Consider the following 18,885-nt stretch of genomic DNA (forward strand, 5'->3'; position numbering starts at 1 on the left):
TTTGTTAAAGCACTCCACTCAATATGCCAGCAAATTTGCAAAACTCAGCAGTGGCCACAGGACTGGAAAAGGTCCGTTTTCGTTCCAGTCCCAAAGAAAGGCAATGCCAATAATGTTCAAACTAGTGCACAATTGAACTCATCTTACACCCTAGTAAAGTAATGCTCAAAATTCTCCAACCCAGGCTTCTTCAACATTATGTGAACCGTGAACTTCCAGATGTTCAAGCTGGATTTAGAAAAGGCATAGGAACCAGAGATCAAATTGCCAACATCCACTGGATGATCGAAAAAGCAAGAGAGTTCCAGAAAAACTGCTTCTGCTTTATTGACTATGCCAAAGCCTTTGTGTGGATCACAACAAACTGTGGAAAATTCTTAAAGAGATGGGAATACCAGACCACCTGACCTGCCTCCTGAGAAAGCTGTATGCAGGTCAGGAAGCAACAGTTAGAACTGGACATGGAACAACAGACTGGTTTCAAATCGGGAAAGGAGTATTTCAAGGCTGTATATTGTCACCCTGCTTAGTACATCATGGGAAATACTGGGCTGTATGAAACACAAGCTGGAATCAAGATTGCCGGGAGAAACATCAGTAACCTCAGATACAGAGATGACACCACCCTTATGGCAGAAAGCAAAGAAGAGCTAAAGAGCCTCTTGATGAAAGTGAAAGAGGAGAGTTAAAAAGTTGACTTAACATTCAGAAGACTAAGATCATGGCATCCTGTCCCATTACTTTATGGCAAATATATGGGGAAACAGTGGAAAGTAACAGACTTTATTTTCTTGGGCTCCAAAATCACTGCCGATGGTGACTGCAGCCATGAAATTAAAAGACATTTGCCCCTTGGAAGAAAAACTATGACCAACCTAGACAGCTTATTAAAAAGCAGAAATATTACTTTACCAACAAAGGTCCATCTAGTCAAAGCTATGATTTTTCCAGTAGTCATGTATGGATGTGAGAGTTGGAGTATAAAGAAAGCTTAGTGCCAAAGAATTGATGCTTTTGAACTATGGTGTTGGAGAAGACTCTTGAGAGTCCCTTGTATTGCAAGGAGATCCAACCAGTCCATCGTAAAGGAAATCAGTCCTGAATATTTATTGGAAGGACTGATGCTGAAGCTGAAACTCCAATATTTTGGCCACCTGATGCAAGGAACTGACTCATTTGAGAAGACCCTGATGCTGGCAAAGATTGAAGGCGGGAGCAGAAGGGGACAACAGAGGGTGAGATGGTTGGATGGCATCATGGACTCAGTGGACATGAGTTTGTGTAATCTCCAGGAGTTGGTGATGGACAGGGAGGCCTGGTGTGCTGCAGTCCATGGGATTGCAGAGTCACACAGGACTGATTGACTGGACTGAACTGAACTGAACCAGACCTACTCCCATAATATACATTCTGTGATAACCAGGATTAGTCAGAAGGTTTTCAGGAAGGAGAAACTGCTCAGGCAGGATACATTGTTTCTATATAATCCCTAGTACAGAGTTTAAACTGAGTTGTTTGTTGTGTAGACATCAGTTCCAAGTGTAAAGAAAATAAACTGTTTCATGTGGCTAAGACTAAGGAATGTAGAGAGAAAAAGCAAAAACAAGACATTTGTCCTTTCGTCCTCCTTGAGAATTCCAGACCCCTGTCTTCTCCTTGAGAATCCCAAATCCCTCTCTCCTTGGGGACCCCTGGACTTCTTATCGACCCACCTAGGAGTTGACTCTCTCAGTATTTCACACCTGTATTCCATTGTCGTCTAGACAGTCCAGTGCAGAGGCCCTTCTTGAATGGGAATTGTGAATTCAAGAGTCAGTTCCCTTCAGCTTTGTTGCACATGTGCTAGTTAAGAGTACTTGATATGGGTTCTTTTATCTAGTTTGGAGAGCATCCTTTAAATGTTGTCTTTATCAGTGTGTATAATCTCTTAGTTGTAGTTCCCAGGGCATCTGATCTTTATTCAAATATAGATTATTATGATCACATTTAGAAAAGCTTAGAATATTATTCTGCTAATTCAATTAAGCTTTATAATAATGTAACAGAGCACCAAGGAACCATCTTGGACATGGATAATAAATGCTAAGCCTCACTAAATAGAAACCTTTAATATCCATGAAGGTATACTACTGAGACATAATTTTCCTCTCTAGATCATTCTCCTTTCTACTGAAGTGAAGCCACTCAATTGTGTCCCACTTTTTGTGACCCTGTGGACTGTAGCCTGCCAGGCTTCTCTGTCCATGGGATCTTCCAGGCAAGAATACTGAAGTGGGTTGCCATTTCCTTCTCCTTTCTGTTAAATCCAGCCAAATTAATGCTTATTTGTTCAAAATAAGTCTGGTTCAACAAACATGGCCTGATTATTCATGTAATTGCTCATATGGGGTCTTCTAAGTTGGCTGCTGCACTGGAGCCTTTCATTAGGATCTTCAGAGTAAACTTCTAAAAGGCTCTCAAGGCCGAGAAAGCCATGCCCATGGTTTGCCTTCAGATTTTGCCTGTGATATCTCCTTTTTAGACATCCAGAATATCTAGATTCTTGCACATGTCAAGAGACAATCCATTTCATTAGGTTCATAAGTTTGCTCAGAACTCGAGTCTCCAATTTCTGGAGGAACCAGATAGACAGAAAAGGAAAATATTTTAGTTTTACCCAGAAGTGTTCATTACCAAATTGTTGTAAATCTTAAGTAGCTTGTAGAAAAGGGCTTTTCAACATCTGAAAAACAAAGATTAGAAGCCAGTAGTATGTCAGACAAGTCATAAAAATTATAATAATATTTAACTGTCCATCTAATCCCACATAGTTAATCTTTGTTCCATTTGAGTCCAGTTTATTTTCCTGTTAGTTTTGTCAACCTTGTCTCATGATTAAGGATGATCAGATCAGATCAGATCAGTCGCTCAGTTGTGTTCAACTCCTTGCGACCCCATGAATCGCAGCATGCCAGGCCTCCCTGTCCATCACCAACTCGCAGAGTTCACTGAGACTCACGTCCATCGAGTCTGTGATGCCATCCAGCCATCTCATCCTCTGTCGTCCCCTTTTCCTCCTGCCCCCAACCCCTCCCCGCATCAGAGCCTTTTCCAATGAGTCAACTCTTTGCATGAGGTGGCCAAAGTACTGGAGTTTCAGCTTTAGCATCATTCCTTCCAAAGAAATCCCAGGGCTGATCTCCTTCAGAATGGACTGGTTGGATCTCCTTGCAGTCCAAGGGACTCTCAAGAGCCTTCTCCAACACCACAGTTCAAAAGCATCAATTCTTTGGCGCTCAGCCTTCTTCACAGTCCAACTCTCACATCCATACATAACCACAGGAAAAACCATAGCCTTAACTAGACGAACCTTTGTTGGCAAAGTAATGTCTCTGCTTTTGACAGTGATAATTTCAAGAGGTTTGTAAAGTTTTTGTTAATGTTTGTATGATTTGTCCAGTGAAGTGGTTGTCTTGATCACTGGATTGTGAAACCTATATTCCAGGCGGGAAACATATTTTCTAACCTTTTCCTTTTCACTGTGAAGGCATCAGCCCTGTAGCCAGGGAAGGCTTTAATTCATCAAATAGAAACGGAGGTTTATTAGGGAGCCAGGAAAAGCTAAGCCACCATCTTGGATTTCTCAAAGCCTTGATTTTTTTAAAGTTATAACTATTGTCTATTCATTTAAAATTCACTGATTTAGGAGTAGACTGTTATCATGTTTTAAGGACATCAGGATAGCAGAAGTCTGACCATCAAGGGTTAACTTTTTGTAGAAGCAGAATGAACTTTATTTATATGTGTCATAATCATAGATCATTGTGAAATGGTACTCAATTACTTTATCAAAGTAACAAAATATTTTTTAAAAATATAGATCATTTAAAGGCAAAGAAATTTACATAGTCTGTTATCAAAAGTCACATTCCAAGAAAATTTTGTATTCTTAACAGAGAAAACCAAATTGCAATGTGATACCAGCTTACTGTTAATAACAAAATTTGTTTATCTAGTTAATTTTAATTTAATCTTAGAAAGTCCTTTCTATAAATCTTGAAGAGGTAGTATTTTTCTAAGGCATCAGAGTGAAACAATAGCTATCTATAATGACAAAAAGGCTCAAGATGACATACATAAAATCTGACTACAATGCAATTGACAAAAGTAACTTGGTTACTGCTGTGACATGTAACTTTGAGATAGTAACTAGAATTATGACTAAAAACATCTTACCAGGACATACAAGATCTTTATGAATTCTGTACAATTTCTAGATTATCTCTATTGGCAACATATACCATACAGTATAACCTGAGAAGATTTATTACTTATTTGACCATACTTCCCATGTACCTTCCTATCTCTTCTCTAGGGGCTCTTCACGACCCAGGAATCGAACCAGGGTCTCCTGCATTGCAGGCGGATTCTTTACTAACTGAGCTATCAGGGAAGCCTTTTTAACATACCAAATGAACCTAATAAGTTTAATAATTATCTTCGGGAGGCCTAGGGCCTTCCCAGGTGGTGCTAGTGGTAAAGAACCCACCTGCCAGTTCTGCCAATGCAGGAGACGCAAAAGACACAAGTTCAATCCCTGGGTCAAAGATCTCCTGGAGTAGTAAGTGGCAACCCACTGTAATATTCTTGCTGGGAAAATTTCATGGATAAAGGGACTTGGGCTACAGTTCATGGGGCTGCAAAGGGTCAGACATAACTGAGTGACTGAGCACATTGGGATGCCACTGAAGCATCCCAAAGTTATCTAGAGGTCAAAAGAACTTTATTAGAATTTGGTCTTAGAAAGTTTCATCAAAAAATATAGAGTTTAGAACATTCAGTGAGACAGGATCATAGGTCCCTGTGAAACTGTAGTTACTCATTCAGCCAAAGTAACAATGAAAGATTTCAAAGGTAAAGATAGAAGAGATCACTTAGGTAAAGAAACTTACAGTCTGTTATCAAAGGTGGTTCAATATCTCAAGAAAACTTGTATTATGTACAAAATACTTTTCTTGGGGTCCACTTTCCACAAAACTTATCACTCTCTGTATCTCTTATTTTATTTGTCCATTCAGAAACAGCCACCTGTAAGTCAGATTTATTTCCTTTTCCCTTAAAATGTAATTCTGTTCCTCATACCTTCTTTTGCAGCCATCTCCTGCTTCCATGGGCTTCCCTGATGGCTCAGTTGGTAAAGAATCCGCCTGAAATGCGGGAGACCTAGGTTCAATTCCTGGGTCGGGAAGATCCCCTGGAGAAGGGAAAGGCTACCCACTCCAGTAGCCTGGAGAATTCCATAGACTGTATAGTCCATGGGGTCTCAAAGAATCGGACACAACTGAGTGACTTTCACTTCACTTCCTGCTTCCTTTACATATTGAAATGTTTCCCTTATCATTTTGGTAGCTTTAATTATGTGTTGTCATTTTTAACACTTAAAAAAAAACCCTCTCTCTAGTGAGAAACAAGAAGAAAGCAATTGTGAACTGTTTGTCATGTTGGCATTCTCTGATTAGCAAACTTAAGAACATGTTCTGTAACCTCCAAAACATGCATTTTCCAAAATCATAAATTCTTTTCTCAAAGTGGCACAAGACACGTTTAATAAATGCAAGCATCCTTAGTTTCTCTCTTTCAAGAAGACACAAGTAGGTAAATTTAGATTTGTTTTATTTGTAAGCACTTACTTTTCTTTAAGCCAATTAAGTAGAGCTCATTTACACATTAACCCCAGCAATATTATCCAAAGACAAAGAAACATACTGAGAGATACATATATCCAGACAGAGATCTCATTTCATTTTTTGTATTTATCAGGCATTGCAGTTAAATTTATTAGTTTATAAATAACAGAACAGTCAAATTTACACATTTGATTTAAAATCTTCTTTTTTCCCCCTTGGCTTGAAGTTTTACTAAGTATCCCAATGCTGACGTCCCAGGAAAACTGGGCTGGATTTGTACTTCAAGGACACGATAAGAGTTAACTTCAAGTTTTCTTCTGAGAATATTTTTATTCTCTGAGAGATAGTGTTCTGAAAAAAAGTATTGTATCAAGCTAGCTTTCTCTAACTGCACATGCAAAAAGAACAAGTTTTGGAATTTCAAAACAGTTTCATCTCAACTGATTTTTTCTGGAGCCTGATGAATATTGTGACCACATGATGTTAAATTATTTTTTCCTTATTTATAAGTTTATAATTATTGGTTGCCCAGTCTGCAAAAATTTTCTAGGGGTCTGTCAGATGAAATTCAAGGAGCACTTCTCATGTTGAGTCAAATTATTACTACTATATACTCACTGGCAAAACCAAAGGAAACCAAATCCTTGCCAGCCAAATAGAAGCCACAAAGCAAAAAAAAAAAAAAAAGAACAAAAAACTCAAATAGCCCAAGGCTTAAATTGGCTTCCAAGTCCCCCTAAGCCTGTGGCCTTAGTCCAAGTGGCACCTTACAAACAGGATGAAAAAATCCTCCAAAGGGAACATAAGGTTCGCCAAACAGACAAGGTCAAGTGGCCTCAGAGTGTATGCCGGAGGACTTACCAAAGTGCTGGCAGAGGTGTCATGACATCCAAAATGCTACTTTTCTCCTTCCTGGGAATATTTTCTCAGCAGGAAGTCAGGACTGTTGTGGGCAGGAGAGGGGGATGTCCTCAAGGGAAAGGTAGCTTTGGCAGCTGCTAGGGAAGCCTCTCTCCTATCTTCCATCCCTGCCCCTATACACCAACTACCAAAATGGAAGTCTGGATATGATTGGGACATGGCCCTGTGGTGGGGGAATGCCTGGCCATTTGGCCTCAAAGGTGTCTCCCAACCACCCTCTGTCCAACCCCCCACCCCGCCCACCTCCAGAGGCTGGCTTGGAGAAAAACTCAGTCTAATCAAGCCTAGCAGCCCCACAGGGTCACCTGCCCACCAGTCAATCCCAGATGAGCCCCCAAAATTCTGTTGCCAGAACTCAGCCTCTGTTCACTGGTGCCAAAGAGAAACATAGAGAGTTTTGGGTGCAGTAGAAAAGGGTAGCTTTTATTGCTTTGCCAGGCAAAAGGTAGCTTTTATTGCTTTGCCACAGTGAGCTAAGGCCCTCAAGACTGTGTTGAACCATCCTTCCCCCGCCCCACTGCGGGAGAGGTAGTGAGAAGTTTCAGTGTTTAAGGAGAAGGAAGTGATCAGCTCAAGGACAGTTCTTGGATTGGTTGGCACCAAGGTGAAGTTTCAAGCATCTCCAATTTTGTTTCAACCAGTTCACGATCTATGTTCTTGTGGTCAGCAATTTTTATCTGGGGGTGGGGGAGTGCTGCTTCCTGTAAAAACAATCTAGGAATATGTGTCAGGTCTTTATATCCTTCAGGGAACTGGGAGTTCGGTAACTGTGCTATGTGGCAGAATTATAGTCTAAATTGTTACCAGTTCCTTAGCCCAACAGCTATTCTTTGTTTCTACATCTTCACATTTCCCAATCACTAACTCTTGAGTCAGCATTTTGCTTCAAAAGACAAGGACACAGGGGTTTGTACAGTTTCAAGGGTAGGGGTGAGTCCAGAGGTCAGGCTGGAGGGGTGGCTTAGATGGTTTGCCCACCTAAGTGGTGCTGTGTGCAGGGGGCATGTACAGTATCCTGCTTTTGCTCTGGGCTCTTCAGAAGTAACAGTTGAATTTCTTGGTCTCCTTTGTTCAGAATTTGCCCTACCTGTGCTTGCATTTTTAGTCCCATTTAGTTTCTCTGTATTCTGTTGCTGGAAGAGAAGCATGTCGAGCTGCAAGCACCGCAGCACTGCAACAAAGGGTCCCAGCCTGTCCCATTCTTATGTTGGTAAAAGTGAAACTGTTAGTGGCTCAGTTCCTTCTGTCAGACTCTTTGTGACCTCATTGACTTAGCCAGCTAAGCTCTTCTACCCATTGGAATTCTCCAAACAAGAATACTGGGGTGGGTAGCCATTCCCTCCTCCTGGGGATCTTCAGAACCCAGGGATGGAACCCAGGTATCCTGCATTGCAGGCAGGTTCTTTAACTTCTGAGCCAAGCATATGCCAAAGTTTAACCATTCCATTCCCAGTCAACAGACATTTAGATGTTTTCCAATTTCTGCTATTACAAATTTGTGGTAAATAAATTTTGCGTGACGGTTTTCCTACAGATTAAATTATGTCCTCACGATAAATCCTTGCAATGAAAAGGATTGAAGAGTTATGGTCATACTTGGGCTCTTGTTTTCCAAATTTTATCCATTAACTCCTACCTACAGTTAAAGTAAATTTTCCACTGAACTCTCCGAAGCACGCTAGAAGAATTCTAAATATAAGTTTTGCATAGACATTTAAAAATTTTAGAAATATTTACTTCGCATACAACTTTTGGGAAACACAGCAAGCAGGTCTCTCATTTTCAACTTGCCTCTACAAATTCTCAAACTTACGAAGTATAAAAGCAATTGAACTCATAAAGTCATGGTGGAAATGCGGGAAGTACAGAATTAAGCAATAATTACTGCCTGTAACAGGTAATCAGATGTTGGGCATGCATGCAGACAGGCAACAAAAGCGTCTAAGAATTTTCCAACTTAAATTCTTTTCAAAACCTTCGAGTAGGTATTTTTGGTAAGGCAGTAAGTGAAAAAAACGAGAACACATATCTGAACATAAGTGGACTATTTTACAGGTTTTTTTGAGTGTGAACACTGGAAAACAGTCAACTATTCTATTTCACTAACCTACTACCTGAGAACATCTTTAAAAGTTCGATATAGTATCACTGGTCTAGGGCCCAAAGATACAGTTGGCTGGACCTCGGGTCCTAGACGTACTGAGTCAGGATTCTCCAGCCTTGCCACGTTTCTTCAGGTCAACCCTAGCCTTCCTCCTCAGGTGCGTCAGTACAGGCTCTGAGTGGCGGCTGACATGGCGAACAGGTGAGCAGGGTAAGGCTGCCTCAGATTTCTATTCTGATCTTCAGTTCAGTTCAGTTCAGAGATTCTGATCTTAGTCTTCAGCTAAACAGCCAGATTTCCGACCCGTCGAAGAAAAAAGCACTAATAAATTAGTGCTGCATTAACACTCAGCCTTGAAGGTTAAGATTTATCAGTGAGCTTCCCTTCCACAACAACACAGAACCCACGCCTACGCCCTCCCCTCCATCCTCGTCCCCCTCCTTCCCTGTGAAACAGGACGCAGCCAGTCCTCCGCCCGGCGAGCGGCAGTGACGTCAGCCTCAAGAAGCGCAGGAGGGGTCTTTTCCCCTCCAAGGGTTAGGGTCTTTTCCCCGCGCTGTTCCAATGCCTCTTTGGGAGGTTTCGGTGTGGTCGAAACTACAGTTCCCAGCAGCCCTTGCGTCGGGGGAGTTGGCCCGAACTACAGTTCCCAATGGTCTTTGCGGCGGGGGCGGGAAGCCAGGGCGGCGCGAGGGAGGCTGGGCGCCGCGGGCCTAGCGGGGTGCTCTTCCCGGGAAGCGGCGTGCATCCCTTTACGCCCGCGGCGTCGGTGCCTCGGCGGCGTAGTCGGCGGCTCAGCGGTCACGCGGCGGCGGGTCACGGCGGCGCGGGGCTGACGGCCGGCCGGGCGGGGGAGGCGGCCGCGGAGACCGCAGCGCGGGTGCCGGCAGGCGGGCGGTCGCGGAGATGGGAGACCCAGGGTCTGAGGTGAGTCGCGGGCTGGGCCGGGTGTGCTGCGGGCTCAGAGGGTGCGGACTGGGCCTGGGGGCCGATGACCCTGGGTCCGGAGCCTGGGGGCCAAGGGGCGTGGGCCGGGGGCAACAATGGCCGCCCGGCCCGGCCCCGGGGCCGCGGCTGGGCCCGGGCGCGGCGCGGTTTCCGAGGCCCGTTGGCCCCGTGGGCAGGCTTCCTTCCTCGGGAGAAGGGGCCGGCGGGGGCCTGCGGTCCCCAGCGCCAGCGCTGTTCTCCGGCGGGTCGCGGGGACTGGGGCTCCGGGCGGTCTCGAGAGCTCTGCCTTTTCATTCCCTTTGGAAAAATCGCCTCCTGCGAGCCGTGGTTGTCTGGATAACCGTGTTTTGGCTTATTTTATAGATAATAGAATGTATCCCTCCAGCTGGGCCTGAGGCGTCCGAGTCAACCGTGGAGGAAAACGAGGATGACATCCAGTTTGTGAGTGTAAGTAGCAGCGGTATTTGGGTTTTTCCGAGTCAGAGATTGTGAGGGACAAGCCGCGATGTGATTTCCCCTCGCCTGCTCACTCGTCGTCCAGCAAACGTGTGGACGTCTCATACCGACTGGACACTTTGGAGCAGGTCACAGGAGCAGGTATCAGACTGGACACTGTGGAGCAGGACACAGGAGTGGGTATCAGAGTGGACACCGTGCAGCAGGGCACAGGAGCGGGTATCAGAGTGGACACCGTGGAGCAGGGCACAGGAGCGGGTATCAGAGTGGACACCGTGGAGCAGGGCACAGGAGCGGGTATCAGAGTGGACACCGTGCAGCAGGGCACAGGAGCGGGTATCAGAGTGGACACCGTGGAGCAGGGCACAGGAGCGGGTATCAGAGTGGACACCGTGGAGCAGGGCACAGGAGCGGGTATCAGAGTGGACACCGTGCAGCAGGGCACAGGAGCGGGTATCAGAGTGGACACCGTGGACCAGGGCACAGGAGCGGGTATCAGAGTGGACACCGTGCAGCAGGGCACAGGAGTGGGTATCAGAGTGGACACCGTGGAGCAGGGCACAGGAGCGGGTATCAGAGTGGACACCGTGGACCAGGGCACAGGAGCGGGTATCAGAGTGGACACCGTGCAGCAGGGCACAGGAACGGGTATCAGAGTGGACACTGTGGAGCAGGCACAGGAGCGGGTATCAGAGTGGACACCGTGCAGCAGGGCACAGGAGCGGGTATCAGAGTGGACACCGTGCAGCAGGGCACAGGAGCGGGTATCAGAGTGGACACCGTGGACCAGGGCACAGGAGCGGGTATCAGAGTGGACACCGTGGACCAGGGCACAGGAGCGGGTATCAGAGTGGACACCGTGCAGCAGGGCACAGGAACGGGTATCAGAGTGGACACCGTGGAGCAGGCACAGGAGCGGGTATCAGAGTGGACACCGTGCAGCAGGGCACAGGAGCGGGTATCAGAGTGGACACCGTGGAGCAGGGCACAGGAGCGGGTATCAGTGGACACCGTGGACCAGGGCACAGGAGCGGGTATCAGAGTGGACACCGTGCAGCAGGGCACAGGAGCGGGTATCAGAGTGGACACCGTGGAGCAGGGCACAGGAGCGGGTATCAGAGTGGACACCGTGGACCAGGGCACAGGAGCGGGTATCAGAGTGGACACCGTGGACCAGGGCACAGGAGTGGGTATCAGAGTGGACACCGTGCAGCAGGACACAGGAGTAGAGCGTTTGCCCAGAGAAAGGTCTCGGCCGCCCCCTTAGCCATCGCAGAGACTGTGGCCTGTGGGCCTGTTGCACCCTGGATCACGCCTCCCCCTCTCCTTTGCACATGGAGCCGCTGGTGTGCACAGGGTTCTGGTCTCCTAAGACTGTGTTTGAATTGAGACCAGAGTAACTTCTGTATGATGGCCCCCAGGTTAGGGAGAAGGGGCTGCTAGTGAGGGGGAAGGAGGCGGGCTGCAGGAGGTCAGCATCAGAGCCTGTGTGTCTCTGTAGAGTGGGGGCAGGTGCCCTGAAGACCTCACTGAGCTCTGAGGTCACCCTGTTACATCACAGTCCCGCAGGCCAGGTTCACAGTGAGGGGCCTGCATCACAGGAGCATCCTGTATCTTTCTGTGTTTATCCCCTTCTGACAGAGTTTTCAAGCATGAGGGAGTGGAAGTGTGCAGAATCCTGCTCCCCGCTGCAGACCTATGGAATCAGGATTTGTAGGTAGGGCCCAGGAATCCTCATGTTGTTGCAAGGGTATAGGAAGCTCTGAACACAGTTAGAAAAACATTGGTTGCAATAACCGAAGGAGGTGCTGTGATATATTTGGGGATAATTTCCACCTCAAATTGTTAAAGTTTTATAAAGATTCTGCTTAAAGTAGTATTTTAGTATCCTCGTTAGCTGGAGAATTGTACTGTAGAGGATTCTTTTTGAATTCTGCACTTAGTTGAAGTTTTGTTATTGAAGGTGTATAATCTTTCTTTTGGAGAAGGAAATGGCAACCCACTGTAGTGTTCTTGCCTGGAGAATCCCATGGACAGAGGAGCCTGGCAGGCCATGGTCCATAGGGCTGCAGAGTCGGACATGACTGAAGGGACTAAGCATGCATACACGCAGTCTTTCTTTAATTCCCTGTCGGATGTGTATTTGTGTATTTTGGTTCTTGGGCAGTTTTAGTTTTCAAAGATTGGTTATTAGACAGTGTCCTCTATGTACCCCAACATTAGACCATTGTGATGATCTATTGTGCTGTGTTTCAATGAGTTTGTTTAGGAGTCTTTCACAAGATCTTTTCTTGGCTTTTTTTGCCTTTGCCCCTCTATGTGGTATGCTGTCCTTTTCATTTTAAATTTTTTAAGTTTTGGGGGATGGTGGTAGAAGAAATTGAACTCTGAAGTTTGTTTGGCTCTTTAGGATAAATGTTTCAGGTTCTCCCTGAATATGGCAAAATTTATGAATGGAGAATATTTACCTTGGCATTTTGTGGAAATTAAAGAGGGACACACTTCTTCATGAACTATAGGACTTACTTTGAGAGTCACAGATGGACTCTACAAAAATAAGATTTATATATATATATATATGTATTCTGGAATGGAGAATTGTATTGTAGCTTGTTAGTACCTAATATAAGCTTGTGTTACTCTGAAGTTGAATATTCTTTTAAGTATTACTTTAAATGTAGAGGATCTGTTTTATCTTTGTATCCAGAATAGAAAATATACAACCAATGTAATTGTGTTCAACTTGATCCATTTTGTATTCATCTCTCTTTCCAAATATAAGTTCAAAGGTTTGCTAGTTCCAAATGGATAAGTGACTTAACATGTATTAATGCAATTACAGTACCAGAAGAAACCTATTACAAATATTCCTTCTGCCTTTTTGGTGGTAAAACTTCAGTGACAATAAAAACACGTTAGAAACAGAATCTTTTACTTCACTCTGTAACCCAGTCTTATATTTGACAGCTCTGGGTATTGCTTGTTCAATAAAGATAATGACTAGTTCTGAGCTTAAGATTTTTTCAGATACAAAAAGCACACTGTGATGTTTCTTCTTGATTTACTCTGGGTTAGATTTATTAGTTCATTCTTTGTCTAACTCTCCCATCTTTAATCCGTGTGTGTCTACCTAGTGGTACGGTAGTCTTTGTGTGGTTTGGAAAATGCAGAGTTCAAAACTAAACTTAGCATGCTGAAGGAAAGGAAGGCTATAGATGTGGAGATGCAAAAATGAGCCCTTTCATTTAAATTTTATTGAAATACACATACAGAGAATTGCACAGTTCGTAACTTTACCCTCTGTTTTTTTTCAGAGCCAGCACACCTGTGTAAACAGCGCTTAACTCAGGAGACAGAATGTTATCATAAGGTGGTGGTTTAGTCGCTAAGTCGTGTCCGACTCTTGGACTCTTGCTACCCCGTTGACTGTAGTCTGCCAGGCTCTTCTGTCTGTGGGATTCTCTAGACAGGACTACTGGAGTGGGTTGCCATTTCCTTCTCCAGGGGGTCTTCCCGACCCAGGGATCAAACCCCAGTCTCCTGCATTGCAGGCAGATTCTTTACCAACTGAGTTATGAGGGAAGCCCAGATGTTACCATACACACTTTTCATTTAGGTTTTTTGCTCTAATTTTCTAAGTTAGTGATATTTCCTTTCCCTTTTTCAGCCATCATCTTTATTCTCTGCATCCTTTGAAACTGCAGATATGTTAGTTAATTTACTTCCAGAGAACCGTGTTAACTTAGGGCTAATGACATGAGCTTTCACAGATAAGAGATATACTTTAGATAAGAAGGTATCAGAACTGCTGAGGCAGCCTGTTATAATGTTGGTAACAGCACGTGAGGTTTAGGCTTCAGTCAAGATGATTGGTGTAATGTGGAATCATTGAACATGTGGAAATAGGGAAGACAATCCAGGTATATTTTCATAAATTATTTCAAGGGGCTTTGGATAAATAGTGAGGGTGGTTTTTGGCTAAGTGTCTTGGGGTTGTAACTAGCTCAATAAATGTTTGAGCTCATAATATGTCAAGTCCTGAATAAAGTACTTTAGAGCTGCAGAGATCAGCTGGAAATAAATCCTGCTCATAAGTGTCAGTGTTTCAGTGTGAGAGATGAGATAGGGAGGAGGACTTTGTAAATAGTTGTAGGAGAGAGTTCTTTTATAAAAAGTACATGGTGCAAAAAAAAAAGTACATGTGCTATAAAAAAAGACATGATTTTGTGTTTGTTACTTTTGCACAGGGAGCATTTTGTGTTTATATGTGTTTAAAAGGGTAGTTTGAGAAGAAACAAGTCATCAAAATGAGAAAACAATTATGCTTAGTTCTGGAGGATATGTTTTTTGTTTTTGTTTTTTAAATGGAAGAGGGGCAGTTGGGACAGATAGTATAGATTTTGAATTGTGGACTAAATTTGAATTAAAGTAGGCATTTGGGAATCATTTGAAATGTTTGAATCAGGCAGGACTGTAGAAGTTCATTATGTCTGGAACTTTTCTTTGTGTGGGAAAATATATCAATTATTTAGGGTTTCAGATTAGATTTTTGCATCTGTGCTCAAATTCATGTTGTTTGTTTTAGACTGAAGTAGACTATCTGCCTTTTCTGTAGACTGTATTTTAGTATATTGATGTCACTTTTCAGTTAGTAGGTAATTGGTGTTGGCATTGTATGAGAATCAGTTTTCTAATAACAAGATGAAAGCTTTTTTGGAGAAGGAAATGGCAACCCACTCCAGTATTCTTGCCTGGGAAATCCTATGGGCAGAGGAGTCTGGTGGGCTACAGTCAGGGGGTTGCAAAAGAGTTGGACAGGACTTAGCAACTAACCAGCAACATCATCTCATAGAGATACAAAATTAAAGAAATAGAAAACAAATTAAAGATGAAAGCTTTTTATTTCTTTAAAAATATTTTTTAAACCTTAGAATATTAAACCGTGTTCCTCAGAACAGAAGCTGTTTTGCTTCTGCCTGTGCTCCTGCCCCTAAATTGTTTGGCCTTGGAATAGAATTCTTTGACTTTGTTACTGATATGGAGGGAAAGAGTTGATAGATGGAACAAATTTAAGAAAAAAAAATACCTTGTGATCGGAGAACAACATGCATTTATACTTTTTGATATAAGCAGCCAGTGTAAACATAATAAATTACCTTTTCTTAATATTGGTATTGTAAACATTACTGTTTGGGGAGAATGAATAACATCTTTTGGTCAGTTTTATGAGTTATTCAGAGTTGGGAACAAGAGCAGATAGTCTTTTTGCTCATATTAAAGGAGAAAGTAGCTTATCTTATAAGCTTAGGAAATAAGTATTGGTTTAAAAGTAGTGTGTATGCTTTGGAGTGGCTCAGAGTTGGTGTGGCCACACAGCCAGCGTTGTGATTACAGAACTAGGGGGGCCTCACTTAATTTTCTCCTTTGTTACATGGCATAAAGCCAAGTAGTGGGGGATTGAATGGAACAGTGTACGTGAAAAGTTTAGCACCATTGCCTGTATGGGGCTCAGTGACAGATGTTCCCGATTAGAGTGAAATAAATGGAGGGCCAAAGGGTTTTGATTCCTTAGGTTCATTATGATGGAAGCTTGTCCATATCCACTGTAAAAATTAGCTGTAGTGTAGAGTGTTTGTAAGTAGTATTTTCCTTTGGGATAGTTACCTTCTGTTTCTTTCGCTCAGCCTCTTCCTTTTGGGGTCTCAAACACATGCTGTCTTCTTCTACCTGTCTGTCACTTATAACCCCGTAACACCCTTTGAGTGAATGAATAAATGACCCCTGCTTTTTCTCATTTATGGGCCTCAATCCAGATTGTTTTATTCTGCTGGGAATCCTAAGTCGTTGTCGTTGAGTAGTTCAGGAGTGGGCTTGTGTCAGTGTTGTGGCTGACCCCAGTGGGGCATTTCTGCTGCTCTAATTTCTCCTTATTCCTGCCTTTCCTTCTGTTTCTGCAGCTACTTTTTCATCATTTGTGGCCATTGTCCTGATGGTGGTTTCTGCCTGTCCCATTGTGCTCTGTGCCCTGTTAGCCTGTCATCTCCCTTTTTTCTCTACCTGCGTTCCCTTCGTGGAAGCTCTGCCCCAGCCTCCGTGTGTTCCTGGTTTCTGGTAGCTCAGGGACTTTCTTGGTGTGCTGTCTCAGTAGGCATGTAATAAATTTCCTAATGTACATTTCTTGAGGAGAGCAAGCTATTATAGTTTTTCTCTTCCACTACCTTCTTGACTTGACTGTATGACTTTGACAATCTTATGACAAGTGGCAGGTTTGGGTCTTAAGGTAGGTGATTCACCTCTCTGATCCCACAGAGGAGAATATTCTTCTTACCCTCTTTTTTTAAATGTCCATTTTTACAGTTTAGGCAGAAATCCTGATTACTTTATCTTGTGACCCTTGCCCAGTTTTGCTGTCTGGTTTTATCTTAGCGGCTGAATCACCCCTCTGTGGGCTTCCCTTGTGGCTCAGTTGGTAAGGAATCTGCCTGCAGTATGGGAGACCTGGATTTGATCTCTGGGTTGGGAAGATCCCCTGGAGAAGGGAAAGGCTACCCACTTCAGTGTTCTGGCCTGGAGAATTCCATGGACTGTATAGTGCTTGGGGTTGCAAAGATTGGACACAACTGAGCAACTTTTCACTTTCACCCCACCTGCAGGGAAAGCACTTTCCTGCTTGGGGAGGGATGGAAGCTGGCAGAGAAGCAAGCTGTCTGTAGGACTGGATGTCATGTCTCAGAGAGAGGATCTTTACCTAGATGTTATCCTCTGTCACCTGACCCCAGGTCTTTTTCTGTTCGTTTTTCCACTGAACATATCACTTTGGCTTCCCAACAGCCATCTTTCCCAACCTGAGAAATCTTTGCCCAGCCCTAATCTCCCCTGTGCTCCTTTCTCTTTTTCAACATAGACTTTTTGAAAGAATAATCACTCTTGGCCTTTACTCCTCATTTTCTGCTTAATGTTGTAGTCTGACTTGTATGCTCACTACTTTCTTGAAAGTTGCTCTCTCAAAGACATTTTAAAATCTCCTTGTTGCTAAATTCTGTGGCTTTTGTTTTTTTTTGGTGCTCAGTATTTTTGGCCACATTTGCATTGATACCTTTTCATTGAGGTTTTCTCTATCTTTAGGTTCTTTGGTTTTGTGCATTCCTGATTCTTCATAGATCTCTGATTACTTACTTAGCTCTTCTTAAATCTTAAAATTCCATCATTTCCTTAAGAACATCCTCGAATTTCTTCTTTGTCCTCTTTGCTCTCCTTGGTAATATCATAGTTCCAGTTTAGTTCTAGAGTTAATAATTTTCTAGGGGAGCAGCTTTCCAGTCTGCATTTTCAGTAATGTTCCTGTACCCAGATTACAGGTCTGCATTTCCAGCTGTCTGCCAGTTGCCTCTGTCTGCCAGTTATACATCAACCCATTATGGCCAGAAGAATGCCAGCCTTCCATCTCCATATTCCAGATGTATACCTTTTACGTGACTGTTGTTTAGTCATTCAAGCTTGAAATCTTAGAGATAGCTCTGACTTCTTGTTATTGTTTGACTTCTGTTTTTTATAGTTGATTATTTTTTGGTGTTTGTTTCCATCTCACCTTTGTATCCTTTTGTATATGCACCATGAAAGTGAAAGTGTAATCACTCAGTCATGTCCAACTCTGCGAGCCCATGGACTGTAGCCTGCCAGGCTCCTCTGTCCATGTAGTTCTCTAGACAAGAATACTGGAGTGGGTTGCCATTTCCTTCTCCAAGGGTTCTTCCCGACCCAGGGATTGAACCTGGATCTCTTGCATTGTGGGCAGATTCTTTATAGTCTGAAAAAAAAAGCCCTTCCGTTATTTTTGCCATCTCCGCTATTTAGTTTTGCATTATTATGTGTGGACTGATAAATTATCCTGCTCCTGCTTTTCTTGCTGCCATACTTCTCTGTGTGATTGATGTTATTGCTATCTTAGTATTTATTGATTGCCTTTTGCCTACAGAATAAGATCTAGGCTTTTAAGTTTCATGTTCAAGACTTGGTCTATGGTAGAGTCAGAGTGGATGGAAAGAAAAGATGAAGGAGAGCCAGGTTTGATGCACGACTGCAGGAGGCTGAGATACAGCCCAGCTTCTAGTCAAAGATCCTCATCTCATCTGAAAAGCATTGGCTTAGAGTATCTGTGTTCTTGCATCACCATTCCCGTGTTACTAATCCTCTCCCCAAGGAGTCAGCATAGTCCCAATACCCTTCGTGACTTGGGCTCTTTCAGATTTTATCATTTATTAGTCATGGACTCTGAGCATTTCTCTCTGCATTTGTTCTGATTATTTTGTACCACCCATAATAAGGTTTCCTCTTCAGAAGAGTTCTCACCGGTCAGTCCCAACATCAACAAAAAGGATTGCCTTAAATGCTAATTTAGCTTGAGTAGCTCTGCATGATTTGTTAGTTTGTTCGTTCTTTTCTAGGAAGGACCGTTGAGGCCTGTTCTGGAATACATTGACCTGGTCAGCAGTGATGATGATGAGCCCAGCACCTCTCAACGTGAGGTGAGTACATTTAACTTGGGTTTCTTCGCTTTTCATAGTTCAGAGACATCCTCTAAAGGGAGTCATCAAGTCAATGTTTAGGCGCTGTTGTGCTCTAGGAAACAGCCCATTTCTGTTGGAATGGCCCTGAGAGGTAGTGCAGGGAGTCCTTAGCCTGGAAGTTCTGCTTCTAGCTTTGTTTCTCTACTTTGAGCGAGGATGTGAAAGTATTACATGACACAGGAGTGTCCTAAGCCTTGAAGGTGGTATCTGATGAAAGGGAAAT

At 43.6% G+C, this 18,885-nt stretch overlaps 1 protein-coding gene across 4 annotated transcripts in view; it reads left to right on the forward strand.

Annotated features, from left to right (window-relative positions):
- The first annotated feature begins 9,369 nt into the window (after window positions 1-9,369).
- The window catches only part of ZNF451 (zinc finger protein 451), a 95,327-nt gene continuing 85,811 nt past the window's right edge, over window positions 9,370-18,885 (forward strand). For 3 of the 4 annotated variants that reach the window (XM_055571807.1, XM_055571808.1, XM_055571810.1), the window contains exons 1-3: window positions 9,370-9,618; window positions 10,003-10,086; window positions 18,540-18,620. In XM_055571807.1, the coding sequence (XP_055427782.1) occupies window positions 9,598-9,618; window positions 10,003-10,086; window positions 18,540-18,620 (186 nt within the window). In that variant the 5' untranslated portion in view covers window positions 9,370-9,597. The remainder of the gene's footprint in view (window positions 9,619-10,002; window positions 10,087-18,539; window positions 18,621-18,885) is intronic. The other variant, XM_055571809.1, reaches the window with a different exon arrangement.

Source organism: Bubalus kerabau, chromosome 3 (genome assembly GCF_029407905.1).
Source record: "Bubalus kerabau isolate K-KA32 ecotype Philippines breed swamp buffalo chromosome 3, PCC_UOA_SB_1v2, whole genome shotgun sequence".
Taxonomy (NCBI): domain Eukaryota; kingdom Metazoa; phylum Chordata; class Mammalia; order Artiodactyla; family Bovidae; genus Bubalus; species Bubalus kerabau.